Below are 11,220 nucleotides of genomic sequence, written 5' to 3'. Positions count from 1 at the left end.
GAAGCGGAAGGAACCTTTGTTCTGCTGTGTTTCCAGTGGGACATATTTCTCAGTGGTACTGCTGTGTGCTCAGTAGGAAAACGTGTGAGCGTGTTGAAGCTGTAACTATCATATTATTATCATTATTAGTGTTATTATAGTTTAAGTGGTATATAATGTGTTTAAATGCTGCAGTTTAACTTGTGAGGTGAGTTTAGTTGAGATATTCTTCTGGAGGTGATCGAGGAAGAAAACATGAAGAAGAAACATCAGCAGAGGTTTGTTTACACATATTTAAATGTGCTTGAATAATAACTAATACTAATGACACTGAGAGGAAGCTGGTGGCAGGATTAAAGTCAGGAAGGTTTAACCAGAAAGACTTTAAATGTTTAATTTATTTAATCTGTTTCTGTAAAGTTCACTTCTTACATTAAGCTCTGCCTTCTGTCTCCTCACTGCCAGGAGTAACATACAGATGTAATATTGATTCATTTATTGTAGAGAATCAACTAAGACTTGTAGATTAATTATAGTTTAATCTGTAAATCAAAGCAGAAGTCTTTTAATGTCTTATTTTCTGTCTAAAACCAGCTGATATTCAGTTTGAAGTGATTCATTACTCACATTTGAGATGATGGAATTATCAAATATTACTTAAAATAAAATATCACAACGTTAGATCAAGACAATGTGACACAGTTTAGATTCTAGGCTGTATTTTTCTGTTTCATGGAACAAATGTTATACTCACTCTGTCTGTCTGGGATCATGCTTGTCCTGAAGTCACATGACCATCAACCAGCGTTGGGTCATGATCTTTGTGTTGGTCTCTGATAGAACTAACATTGTTCTTTCAGTCAGAAAGAGAGAGAGACAGTTAACCCTACACTACACTTTCCTCCTTTCTTCCTTCTCTCCTTCCTTCCTCCCTCCTTTCCTTCCTTCTTCCTTCTTTTCTTTCCTTTGCTCCCTTACTTCCTCCCTCCTTTCCTTCCTTCCTTCTGTCTGTACTTCCTCCCTCCCCCTTCCTTTCCTTCCTTCCATCCTTCCTTCCGTCTGTCTGTACTTCCTCCTTCCCCCTTTCTTCCCTCCTTCTTTCCTTCCCTCCTTTCCTTCCTTCTTCCTTCTTTTCTCTTCTTTCCTTTCCTCCCTTCCTTCCTCCCTCCTTTCCTTCCTTCCGTCTGTCTGTACTTCCTCCTTCCCCCTTTCTTCCCTCCTTCTTTCCTTCCCTCCCTTCCTTCCTCCCTCCTTTCCTTCCTTCTTCCTTCCTCCCTTCCTTCTTCCCTCCCTCCTTCTCTCTTTCTTTCCTCTGTCCTTCTTTCCTACCTTCTTTCCTTTTCTCCCTTCTTCCTTCTCTCCTTCATCCCTTCCTCCCTCCTTTCCTCCCTTCCTCCCTCCTTTCCTTTCCTTTCCTCCCTTCCTCCCTCCTTTCCTTCCTTCCTTCTTTGACTTGAAGACAACAGGAGGGTTTAAAACATACTGGCCTGGAGGAGAGGATGTAATAAATATTTCGAGGAAAAGTTTCTCAGATTCTTTGATTAAAGTCGTAAATTGCGCAGAAAAAAATTGATTGGATATTCTCCGACATTATAAAGTTAACGCTAAATCTGGCATCAAAATGGTTGCTGTTGAATTGTCTGTCAGTCGACTAATGGCTGCAGCAACACGTTAAGCTTCTCTCACCTCAATAAAACCTGATGAGAGGATTCAGGAGTCTTCAGGGCTCGTAGAGTAGCGCTGCTCTTTAACGAGACGCCGCCGTTTCTCTTGTCCGCAGCGAAGAGGCGTCGCCGGGGCAACCGTCAGAGGCGTCGTCGGGGCAACAGTCAGAAGCGTCGCCGGGGCAACCGTCAACTGACTATGTGGTGGGTCAGGTGTGCGACAGTGTTTTCCAGAAGAAGGCAGCGGCTCCCGGATCGCTGTCGGCTCTGTTCAGCGCCGCCGCACCAGCAGCAGCCGTCCTGTTTCAGCCGGCTCCAAAGGTACGTCCGGTCCTTCCGGTCCCTCACTCAGACTCAGGTGTATAAAAACACTCAGTAATGTCCTGATGTGCAGTTTTCGGGGACTATTTTCAGTGGCGGATGAATCTACAGTTGGTGCTCTAGTAGTCTAAATAAACTACAGTGTGTTCATAAGGCTGCTCAATTAATTGAAATTTGATTGTGATTATGATTTAAGGGCCAAACGATCTCAAAACTAATAAAATCGAGGGGAAACGATTTTTTTTAATAATAATGATAGCGCTCAATAAGAAAGGTTTTATTTTGAAAAGCTTAGACAGGAAGCCATCGCAGCTGCGTTAGTTTGACAGCAACTGAAACTTCTATGAGTCACATCTAAACACATAAACATGATACAAATATTATATTCAAAGGGCTTCATGTGAGAAGATTTTTGTATTTTTATCCCAAACTTCTCTGACTTTTCATGATTGTATGACTGTCATATCTAAATCTCTTTTAGCTCCTAGGAGCGCTGTAGAGACATTTTGCCTTTGCCCATTTATCACCTATAAAATATTAATGTTTTCAGCATGTTTTGAGCATGTTTAAGCTCTCAAAAATCTGTGTTTAAGAATAAAAATAATAATAATTCCTTCAGATCCAATCCAGGGCCTTCACACAGTTTGATGTTTGGGCCCTAAATATAATCAGACGTGTGCTGTAACTGATCCTGTGTGTTTGTTCGTGTTTGGTCAGCCTGTGCCGAAGGTTGCGGAGGTGAAGGAGCCACAGAAGGAAACTCCAGATGTCAAAGGTCAAACCAGCCAGAAGCAGAAGAAGCTGCAAAAAGAGAAAACAGCAGCGGAGGAGAAGCTGGAGAACAGGTATCCCTCCATCAATCAGTCAGTCAAATGAAGCTGCTGTCTCTCTTCTCTTCTCCCCATCCTCTTCATCATCCTCCTCTTCCTCTTCCTCTTGTTTCAGAGAGAGCAGTTTGCAGAACGCCGACGAAGCCGAGCAGGGACAGACGACGACGGTGAAGAAGAAGAAGAGGAAAGCTCCGGAGGCGGATGGAGAGAACGAGGTGGAGCGCTGGGTGATTAAGAGGCAGAAGCTGAGGGCCCAAAAACAGGAAGAGGCCTTGAAGAAGAACAAGACGGTGTTCGTAGGAAACCTGCCAGTCAGCTGCACCAAGAAGGTATCTGACCTGTTTGTCTTCTTCTTCTTCTTCTTCTTCTCCTCCTCCTCCCCTTCCTCCTCCTTCTCTTCTTCTTCCTCCTCTTCCTCCTCCTCCTTCTTCCTCCTCCTCCTTCTTCCTCCTCCTCCTCCTTCTTCCTCCTCCTTCCTCTTCTTCTTCTTCTTCTCCTCCTCCTTTCTCTTCTTCTTCCTCCTCCTTTCTCCTCCTCCTCTTCCTCCTTCTTCTTCCTCCTTCTTCTTCCTCCTCCTCTTCTTCCTCTTCTTCTTCTTCTTCCTCCTCTTCTTCTTCTTCTTCCTCTTCTTCTCCTCCTCTTCCTCTTCTTCTCCTCCTCTTCCTCCTCCTCCTTCTTCTTCCTCCTCTTCTTCTTCCTCCTCTTCCTCCTCCTCCTCCTCCTCCTTCTTCTTCTTCTTCTTCCTTTTCTTCTTCTTCTTCTTCCTCTTCTTCCTCCTCCTTTCTCCTCTTCTTCTTCTTCTCCTCCTCCTTTCTCTTCTTCTTCCTCTTCCTCCTCCTCTTCTTCCTCCTCCTCCTTCTTCTCCTCCTTCTCCCCTTCCTCCTCCTCTTCTTCTTCCCCTTCCTCCTCCTCCTCCCCTTCCTCCTCCTTCCTCTTCTCCTCGTCCTCCTTCTTCTTCCTCCTCCTTCCTCCTCCTTCTTCTTCTTCTTCTTCTTCTTCTTCTTCTTCTTCTTCTTCTTCTTCTTTGATAATAAATTAAAGGAAGTTGACGACTGAGTGTTTCCATGGTTTCTTCTTCAGACCCTGCGGAGTCTCTTCAAGGATAAAGGATCCATCGAGTCCATCCGGTTTCGCTCTGTGGTAAAAATACTGCACACAAACATCTAAAACACGCAAACTGATTCATTATGTCAGCTTCTAACTGCACCACTAAACGTTCCAGCTACTTTACAACCAGAGGAACTAAACCAGGAGCTAAAACCAGGCAGATCAGGGGTGTCAAACATGCGGCCCGTGGGCCAGAACCGGCCCGCAGAGGGGTCCAATTCGGCCCACTTTCCTTCCTGTCTTTTTTCACTCTCTTTAGTACATTCAGAGTTTTGCAGTGGCACCATCTAGTGGCCGATTAGAGGAACTGCAGCTTCTTCATCATCATGCTTTAACCCTTTATAGGACACTCATTGAAAGAAAGGGAGGATGGAAGGAAGGAAGGAAGGAGGGAGGAAGGAAGGAAAGGAAGGTTGGGGGGAGGAAAGAAAGAGAGAAGGAGGGAGGGAGGAAGGGAAGAAAGAAGGAAGGAAGGAAGAAGAAAGGGGGATGGAGGAAGGAAAGAAGGAAGGGAGGAGAGAAGGAGGGAGGGAGGAAGAACAGATGGAAGTAAGGAAAGGAAGGAAAGAAGGAAGGGAGGAGAGAAGGAGGGAGGGAGGAAGGACAGATGGAAGGAAGGAAGGAAAAGAAGGAAGGACGGAGGAAATAAGGAACGAGGGAGGGAGAAAGGAAAAGAGGAAGGGAAGAAAGAAGGCAGGGAGGAAGGAAGGAAGGAAAGGAAAGGAAGGAAGGATATTTTGGGATATTTACAGAAGTTACCAAATATAATTATTTGCCCAATAAAGGGTTAATGTTTTAGTTTTTATTTTAATTTCAGTTAACTAAATTATTTTTTCATTGCTAGTTTTAGTCTTAGTTTTCATTAACTATAATAACCCTGTTTTGCAGTAGCACCATCTAGTGGCCGATTAGAGGAACTGCAGCTTCTTCATCATCATCATGCTTTATTGTTTCTGTGCTTGCAGGCCAGAGAGGATCCGTCCATCTCTCGCAAAGTCGCAGCTATTCAGTAAGTTTCATCTTTCAATCCTGTTAACCCTCCTGTTGTCCTCGAGTCAAGGAAGGAAGGGAGGGAGGAAGAAGGTAGGAAAGGAGGGAGGGAGGAAGAAGGAAGGGAAGGAAAGGAGGAAGAAGGAAGGAGGGAGGAAAGGAAAGGAGGAAAGGGAGGAAGGAAAGGAAAGGAGGAAGAAGGAAGGAAAGGAGGAAAGGAAAGGAGGAAAGGGAGGAAGGAAAGGAAAGGAGGAAGAAGGAAGGAAAGGAGGGAGGAAGAAGGAAGGAAAGGATGGAAGGGAGGAAGAAGGAAGGAAGGGAGGAAGGAAAGGAGGGAGGGAGGGAGGAAGACGGAAGGAAAGGAGGGAGGAAGGTAGAAAGGAAGGAAGGGAGGGAGGAAGGAAGGATGGAAGGGAGGGAGGAAGAAGGAAGGAAAGGAGGGAGGAAGAAGGAAGGAAAGGAGGGAGGAAGAAGGAAGGAAGGTAGGAAGGAAAGGAGGGAGGAAGGAAGGAAAGAAGGAATCGGCGATGACCGGGCCCAAGGAAGAGAGAAGGAGGGTGGTAGGGAGGAAGGAGGGAAGGAAAGAAGGAACAGTCAAAACAGACTGAGGACGACAGGAAGGTTAAACTCTTCTTCAGTTTATGATGAACAAGCTTCTTTTTTCTTTCCACAGACGCAAAGTTCATCCCAAGAAGCAAAGCGTGAACGCCTACGTGGTGTTTAAAGACGAGGAAGGAGTCATGAAAGCGTTGGAGAGGTCAGACGCCTGAAAGTGTTAAACATGTGACGACCTGAGTGTGTGTGTGACGGAAAGGAGGGAGGGAGGAAGAAAGGAAAGAAGGACGGAGTAAAGAAGGAAGGGAGGAAAGGAGGTTAGGAAAGGAAGGAAAGAAGGACAGAGTAAAGAAGGCAAGGAGGAAGAAGGAAAGAAGGACAGTAAAGAAGGAAGGTGGGAAGGAAGAAGGGAGGAAAGGAGGTTAGGAAAGGAAGGAAAGAAGGACAGAGTAAAGAAGGAAGGGAGGAAGGAAGGAAGGAAAGAAGGACAGTAAAGAAGGAAGGAAAGAAGGACAGTAAAGAAGGAAGGGAGGATAGAAGGAAAGAAGGAAGGAGGAAAGAAGGACAGTAAAGAAGGCAGGGAGGAAGAAAGGAAAGAAGGAAGGAAGTAAAGAAGGCAGGGAGGAAGGAAGAAGGGAGGAAAGGAGGTTAGGAAAGGAAGGAAAGAAGGACAGAGTAAAGAAGGCAGGGAGGTAGAAAGGAAAGAAGGAAGGAGGAAAGAAGGAAGGCAGGATGGAGGGAGGGAGGAAGGGAGGGAGGAAGGGAGGGAGGAAGGGAGAAAGAAAGTAAAGAAGGAAGGAAAGAAGGAACAGTCAAAACAGACGGAAAAGGAAGGAAAGGAGGGAGGGTAGGAAAGAAGGAAGGGAACGCCTACGTGGTGTTTAAAGACGAGGAAGGAGTCATCAAAGCGTTGGAGAGGTCAGACGCCTTAAAGTGTTAAACATGTGACGACCTGAGTGTGTGTGTGACGGAAAGGAGGGAGGGAGGGAGGAAGGGAGGGAGGGAGGAAAGAAGGAAGGAAAAAAGGAAAGAAGGGAGGAAAGGAGGTTAGGAAAGGAAGGAAAGAAGGACAGTAAAGAAGGCAGGGAGGAAGGAAGAAGGGAGGAAAGTAGGTTAGGAAAGGAAGGAAAGAAGGACAGAGTAAAGAAAGAAGGAAGGGAGGAAGGAAGGAAAGAAGGACAGAGTAAAGAAGGGAGGAAAGGAGGTTAGGAAAGGAAGGAAAGAAGGACAGAGTAAAGAAGGCAGGGAGGTAGAAAGGAAAGAAGGACAGAGGAAAGAAGGGAGGGAGGAAGGGAGGAAGAAAGTAAAGAAGGAAGGGAAGAAGGAAAGAAGGGAGGGAGGAAGGGAGGAAGAAAGTAAAGAAGGAAGGGAAGAAGGAACAGTCAAAACAGACGGAAAAGGAAAGGAAGGAGGGAGGGAGGAAGGAAGGAAAGGAAGGAGGGAGGAAGGTAGGAAGGTAGGAAGGAAGGAAGGAAAGAAGGACAGAGTAAAGAAGGAAGGGAGGAAAGGAGGTTAGGAAAGGAAGGAAAGAAGGACAGAGTAAAGAAGGCAGGGAGGTAGAAAGGAAAGAAGGACAGAGGAAAGAAGGGAGGGAGGAAGGGAGGAAGAAAGTAAAGAAGGAAGGGAAGAAGGAACAGTCAAAACAGACGGAAAAGGAGAGGAAGGAGGGAGGAAGGAAGAAGGAAGGAAGGTAGGAAGGTAGGAAAGAAGGAAGGGAACACCTACTGAGTCTGTGTGTGACTGTATGATTTAATGTTGAAGTCTTTTCTTCTGTTGGTCTCTCCCGTGTGTGTGTGTGTGTGTGTGTGTGTGTGTGTGTGTGTGTGTGTGTGTGTGTGTGTGTGTGTGTGTGTGTGTGTGTGTGTGTGTGTGTGTGTGTGTGTGTGTGTGTGTGTGTGTGTGTGTGTGTGTGTGTGTGTGTGTGTGTGTGTGTGTGTGTGTGTGTCCCGACAGGAACGGCATGGAGATCGAGAAAGACTTCTACATCCGAGTGGACCGAGTGAACGACGGCTCATCAGTAAGACCTTTACTCAACCTGTTTAACTGTGCTGTTGTCCTCTAGTCAAGGAAGGGAGGAAGATGGTAGGAAGGAAAGCGAAGAAAGGAGGGAGGAAGGAAAGGAGGAAGAAAGGAAAGAAGGACAGGGTAAATAAGGAAGGGAGGGAAGGAGAGAGAAAGGAAAAGAGGAAGGTAGGAGGGAAGGAAGGTGGGAAAGGAGTAAAGGAAAGGAAGGAAGAATGGAGGAAGGAAGGTAGGAGGGAGGGAGGAAAGAAGGATGGAAGGGAGGGAGGGAGAAAGGAAAGAAGGCCAGAGGAAAGAAGGAAGGAAGGAAGGAAGGAAAGAAGGACATGGTAAAGAAGGAAGGAAGGAAGGAAAGAAGGACAGAGTATAAAGAAGGACGGAAGGAAAGAAGGACAGAGTAAAGAAGGAAAGAAGGACAGTAAAGAAGGCAGGGAGGTAGAAAGGAAGGAAGGAAGGAAGGAAGGAAGGAGGAAAGAAGGAAGGCAGGAGGGAGGGAGGGAGGAAGGGAGGAAGAAAGTAAAGAAGGAAGGAAAGAAGAACAGAGTAAAGAAGGAAGGGAGGAAAGAAAGAAGGAACAGTCAAAACAGAGGGAAAAGGGAAGGAAGGAAGGAAGGTAGGAAAGAAGGAAGGAGAGAGGAAGGGAGGACAGATGGAAGGGAAGGAAAGAAGGAACGTGGTCAGTTTAACCGTGTCGATGATCTGATGATGAATCGTTTGTTTGTCTCGCAGCACGATCACAAGCGCTCCGTGTTCGTGGGGAATCTTTCCTTCGGTGAGTCTTTAACCAAAGAGTTGGATCTCTGTGTTTAGTAAAGGTCAAAGGTTAAATCCTGCTGTGTGTAACCCTAAAGGTCAAAGGTTAAATCCTGCTGTGTGTGTGTAACCCTAAAGGTCAAAGGTTAAATCCTGCTGTGTGTGTGTGTGTGTAACCCTAAAGGTCAAAGGTTAAATCCTGCTGTGTGTGTGTGTAACCCTAAAGGTCAAAGGTCAAATCCTGCTGTGTGTGTGTAACCCTAAAGGTCAAAGGTTAAATCCTGCTGTGTGTGTGTGTAACCCTAAAGGTCAAAGGTTAAATCCTGCTGTGTGTGTAACCCTAAAGGTCAAAGGTTAAATCCTGCTGTGTGTGTGTGTGTGTAACCCTAAAGGTCAAAGGTTAAATCCTGCTGTGTGTGTGTAACCCTAAAGGTCAAAGGTTAAATCCTGCTGTGTGTGTGTAACCCTAAAGGTCAAAGGTCAAAGGTTTAAACCAGGGGTGTCAAACATTCGGCCCGTGGGCCAGAATCGTCCCACCGAGGGGTGCAATCCGGCCCACTTTCCTTCATGTGTTCTTTTCCTTCCTTCTCTCCATCCATCCATCTTTCCCTCCCTCCTTTTATTCCTTCCTTCCATCTTCCTCCCTTTCTTCCTTCATTCTGTCCTTCCTCCCTTTCTTCCTTCATTCTGTCCTTCCTCCCTTTCTTCCTTCATTCTGTCCTTCCTTCTATCTGTCCATCCTTCCTTCCTTCCATCCTACCTTCATTCTGTCCGTCCGTCCTTCCCTTTCTTCCATCTTTCCTTCCTCCCTTTCTTCCTTCATTCTGTCCTTCCTTCTATCTGTCCATCCTTCCTTCCTTCCATCCTATCTTCATTCTGTCCATCCTTCCTTCCTTCCTTCCTACCTTCATTCTGTCCATCCGTCCTTCCCTTTCTTCCATCTTTCCTTCCTCCCTTTCTTCCTTCATTCTGTCCATCCTTCCTTCCTTCCTTCCATCTGTCTGTCCTTTCTTCCTTCATTCTGTCCTTCCTTCTATCTGTCCATCCTTCCTTCCTTCCATCCTACCTTCTATCTGTCCATCCTTCCATCCCTTTCTTCCATTTTTCCTTCCCGTCTTCTTTTCCTTCTTTCCTTCCCTCCATCTTTTTAATAATCCGGCCCACATGAGATCATATTGAGCTGTATGTGGCCCTTGATTGAAAATGAGTTTGACCCCTCTGGTTTAAATCCTGCTGTGTGTGTGTTAAAGGTCAAAGGTTAAATCCTGCCGTGTGTGTTCGCAGAGATCAATGATTTGGCGTTTCGGAGGCATTTCGAGGAGTGTGGCGATGTGGAGGCGGTGCGGCTGGTGCGGGACCAGAACTCCGGACTGGGGAAAGGATTCGGATACGTTCTGTTTGAGGTACGAAGACCCCAACGCTTAATAAATGTAGGAACGCACCAACAAATGCAGTCAAGAAGAAGGAAGGAAGGAAGAGGAGGAAAAGAAAGAAGGAGGGGAGGAGAGGGAAGGAAGGTAGGAAAGGAAAGAAGGAAGGGAGGAACAAAAAAGGAGCAAGGAAGGAGGGAAGGAAGGTAGGAAAGGAGGAAAGAAGGAAGGGAGGAAAGGAGGAAGAAAGGAAAAAAGGAGAGAGTAAAGAAGGTAGGAAAGGAAGGAAAGAAGGAAGGAAGGAGGGAGGGAGAAACGAAAATAGGAAGGGAGGAAGAAAGGAAAGAAGGACAGGAAGGAAGGAAGGACAGAGGAAAGAAGGAAGGAGAAAGGAAAAGGAGGAAGAAAGGAAGGGAGGAAACAGAGAAGGAGAGAGGGAGGAAGGAAGGTAGGTCAAATGTCATTTCAAATCTCTCTTATTGATCTTTTTTTAATATATTGATTATATTGAACTGGGCGTAACCTCCATGATGTCTTGCTGCCGCTGAGTTCAGTCTCAATTTATCTAGAAAACCAACTCCCTTCCTTCCTTCCTTCCTTCCTTCCTTCCTTCTGTCCTTCTTCCACCCTTCTTCCTCCTTTCCTTCTTCCTTCCTTCCTTCAATCCTTTCTTCCTTCCTTCTTCCTCCCTCCCTCTTCCTCCTTTCCTTACTTCTTCCCTTCAATCCTTTCTTCATCCCTTCCTTCAATCCTTTCTTCCTCCCTTCTCTCTCCTTTCCTTCCTTCCTCCCTCCCTCCCTCCCTCCCTTCCTTCTTCTTCCTCCCTCTTCCTCCCTCCCTTCTTCTATCCTGAATGAATAACGATCCGACTGGTAGACTTCTGGCTCCTCAATAGAAACCCATTAGAACAGATTGAGATGTATTTCATGTCTGCAGAACTCCGACTCGGTCCAGCTGGCGTTAGAGCTGGACGGCTCGTCGCTGGAGGGCAGGAAGATCCGAGTGAAGCGGTCGGTGAACAAAGACAAGCTGAAGGAGAAAGGCGACGGCAAAGGAGGCAAAGGAGGCAAAGGAGCGGCGGGAAAAGGTTCGGCGAAGATTCCCGGGAAGGGTCCGGGAACAGTGAGGGGGGGGGGCTTCAAGTCTCAGAAGAAGTTCGCCAGGAATCAGCCGAGTTCGAATAAGAACTTCAAAGGAGAGATGGCCGACCCGACGAAAAAGACTAAAAAGAAAGGACTGAAGAAGAAGAGAGCGAAGCCGAGAAAGACTGTTCATATCTGACGTGATCTCGTCACTTCCTGTTTGTTTCTGGTCTGCTGGCGTCACTTCCTGTTTGCTTCTGGTCTGCTGGCGTCAGTTTGTGTAGAATAAATTGATTTAATGAATATTTTGCTGCAGATCAGACGAGCTGTTTCTACATTTGTACTAAAAAACATCCACGAAATAAAACTCAAAACAACAGAAGTTGGTAGTTTTTGTATATTTTTAAAAAATTGTTTTTCCTATTTAGAGAGTTCATCCTCTTTGGATGGAGGAAGGAAGGACAGAGGAAAGAAGGGAAGGAAGGTAGCAAAGGAGGAAAGAAAAGGACAGAGGAAAGAAAGAAAGGAAAAGAGGAAGGGAGGAAGA

At 46.1% G+C, this 11,220-nt stretch overlaps 1 protein-coding gene across 1 annotated transcript; it reads left to right on the top strand.

Annotated features, from left to right (window-relative positions):
• Positions 1-114: 114 nt before the first annotated feature.
• On the top strand, positions 115-11,096 carry rbm34 (RNA binding motif protein 34). Its single transcript, XM_053333730.1, has 11 exons — positions 115-257; positions 1,760-1,964; positions 2,682-2,809; positions 2,910-3,123; positions 3,875-3,934; positions 4,867-4,910; positions 5,565-5,648; positions 7,400-7,463; positions 8,198-8,240; positions 9,506-9,624; positions 10,528-11,096. The coding sequence occupies exons 1-11, from the start codon at positions 235-237 to the stop codon at positions 10,870-10,872; spliced, it is 1,329 nt and encodes a 442-aa protein (XP_053189705.1). The 5' UTR covers positions 115-234; the 3' UTR covers positions 10,873-11,096.
• Positions 11,097-11,220: the final 124 nt, after the last annotated feature.

This window comes from Scomber japonicus, chromosome 2 (assembly GCF_027409825.1).
Source record: "Scomber japonicus isolate fScoJap1 chromosome 2, fScoJap1.pri, whole genome shotgun sequence".
Lineage (NCBI taxonomy): Eukaryota > Metazoa > Chordata > Actinopteri > Scombriformes > Scombridae > Scomber > Scomber japonicus.
This window is presented reverse-complemented; position numbering and strand designations above follow the sequence as displayed.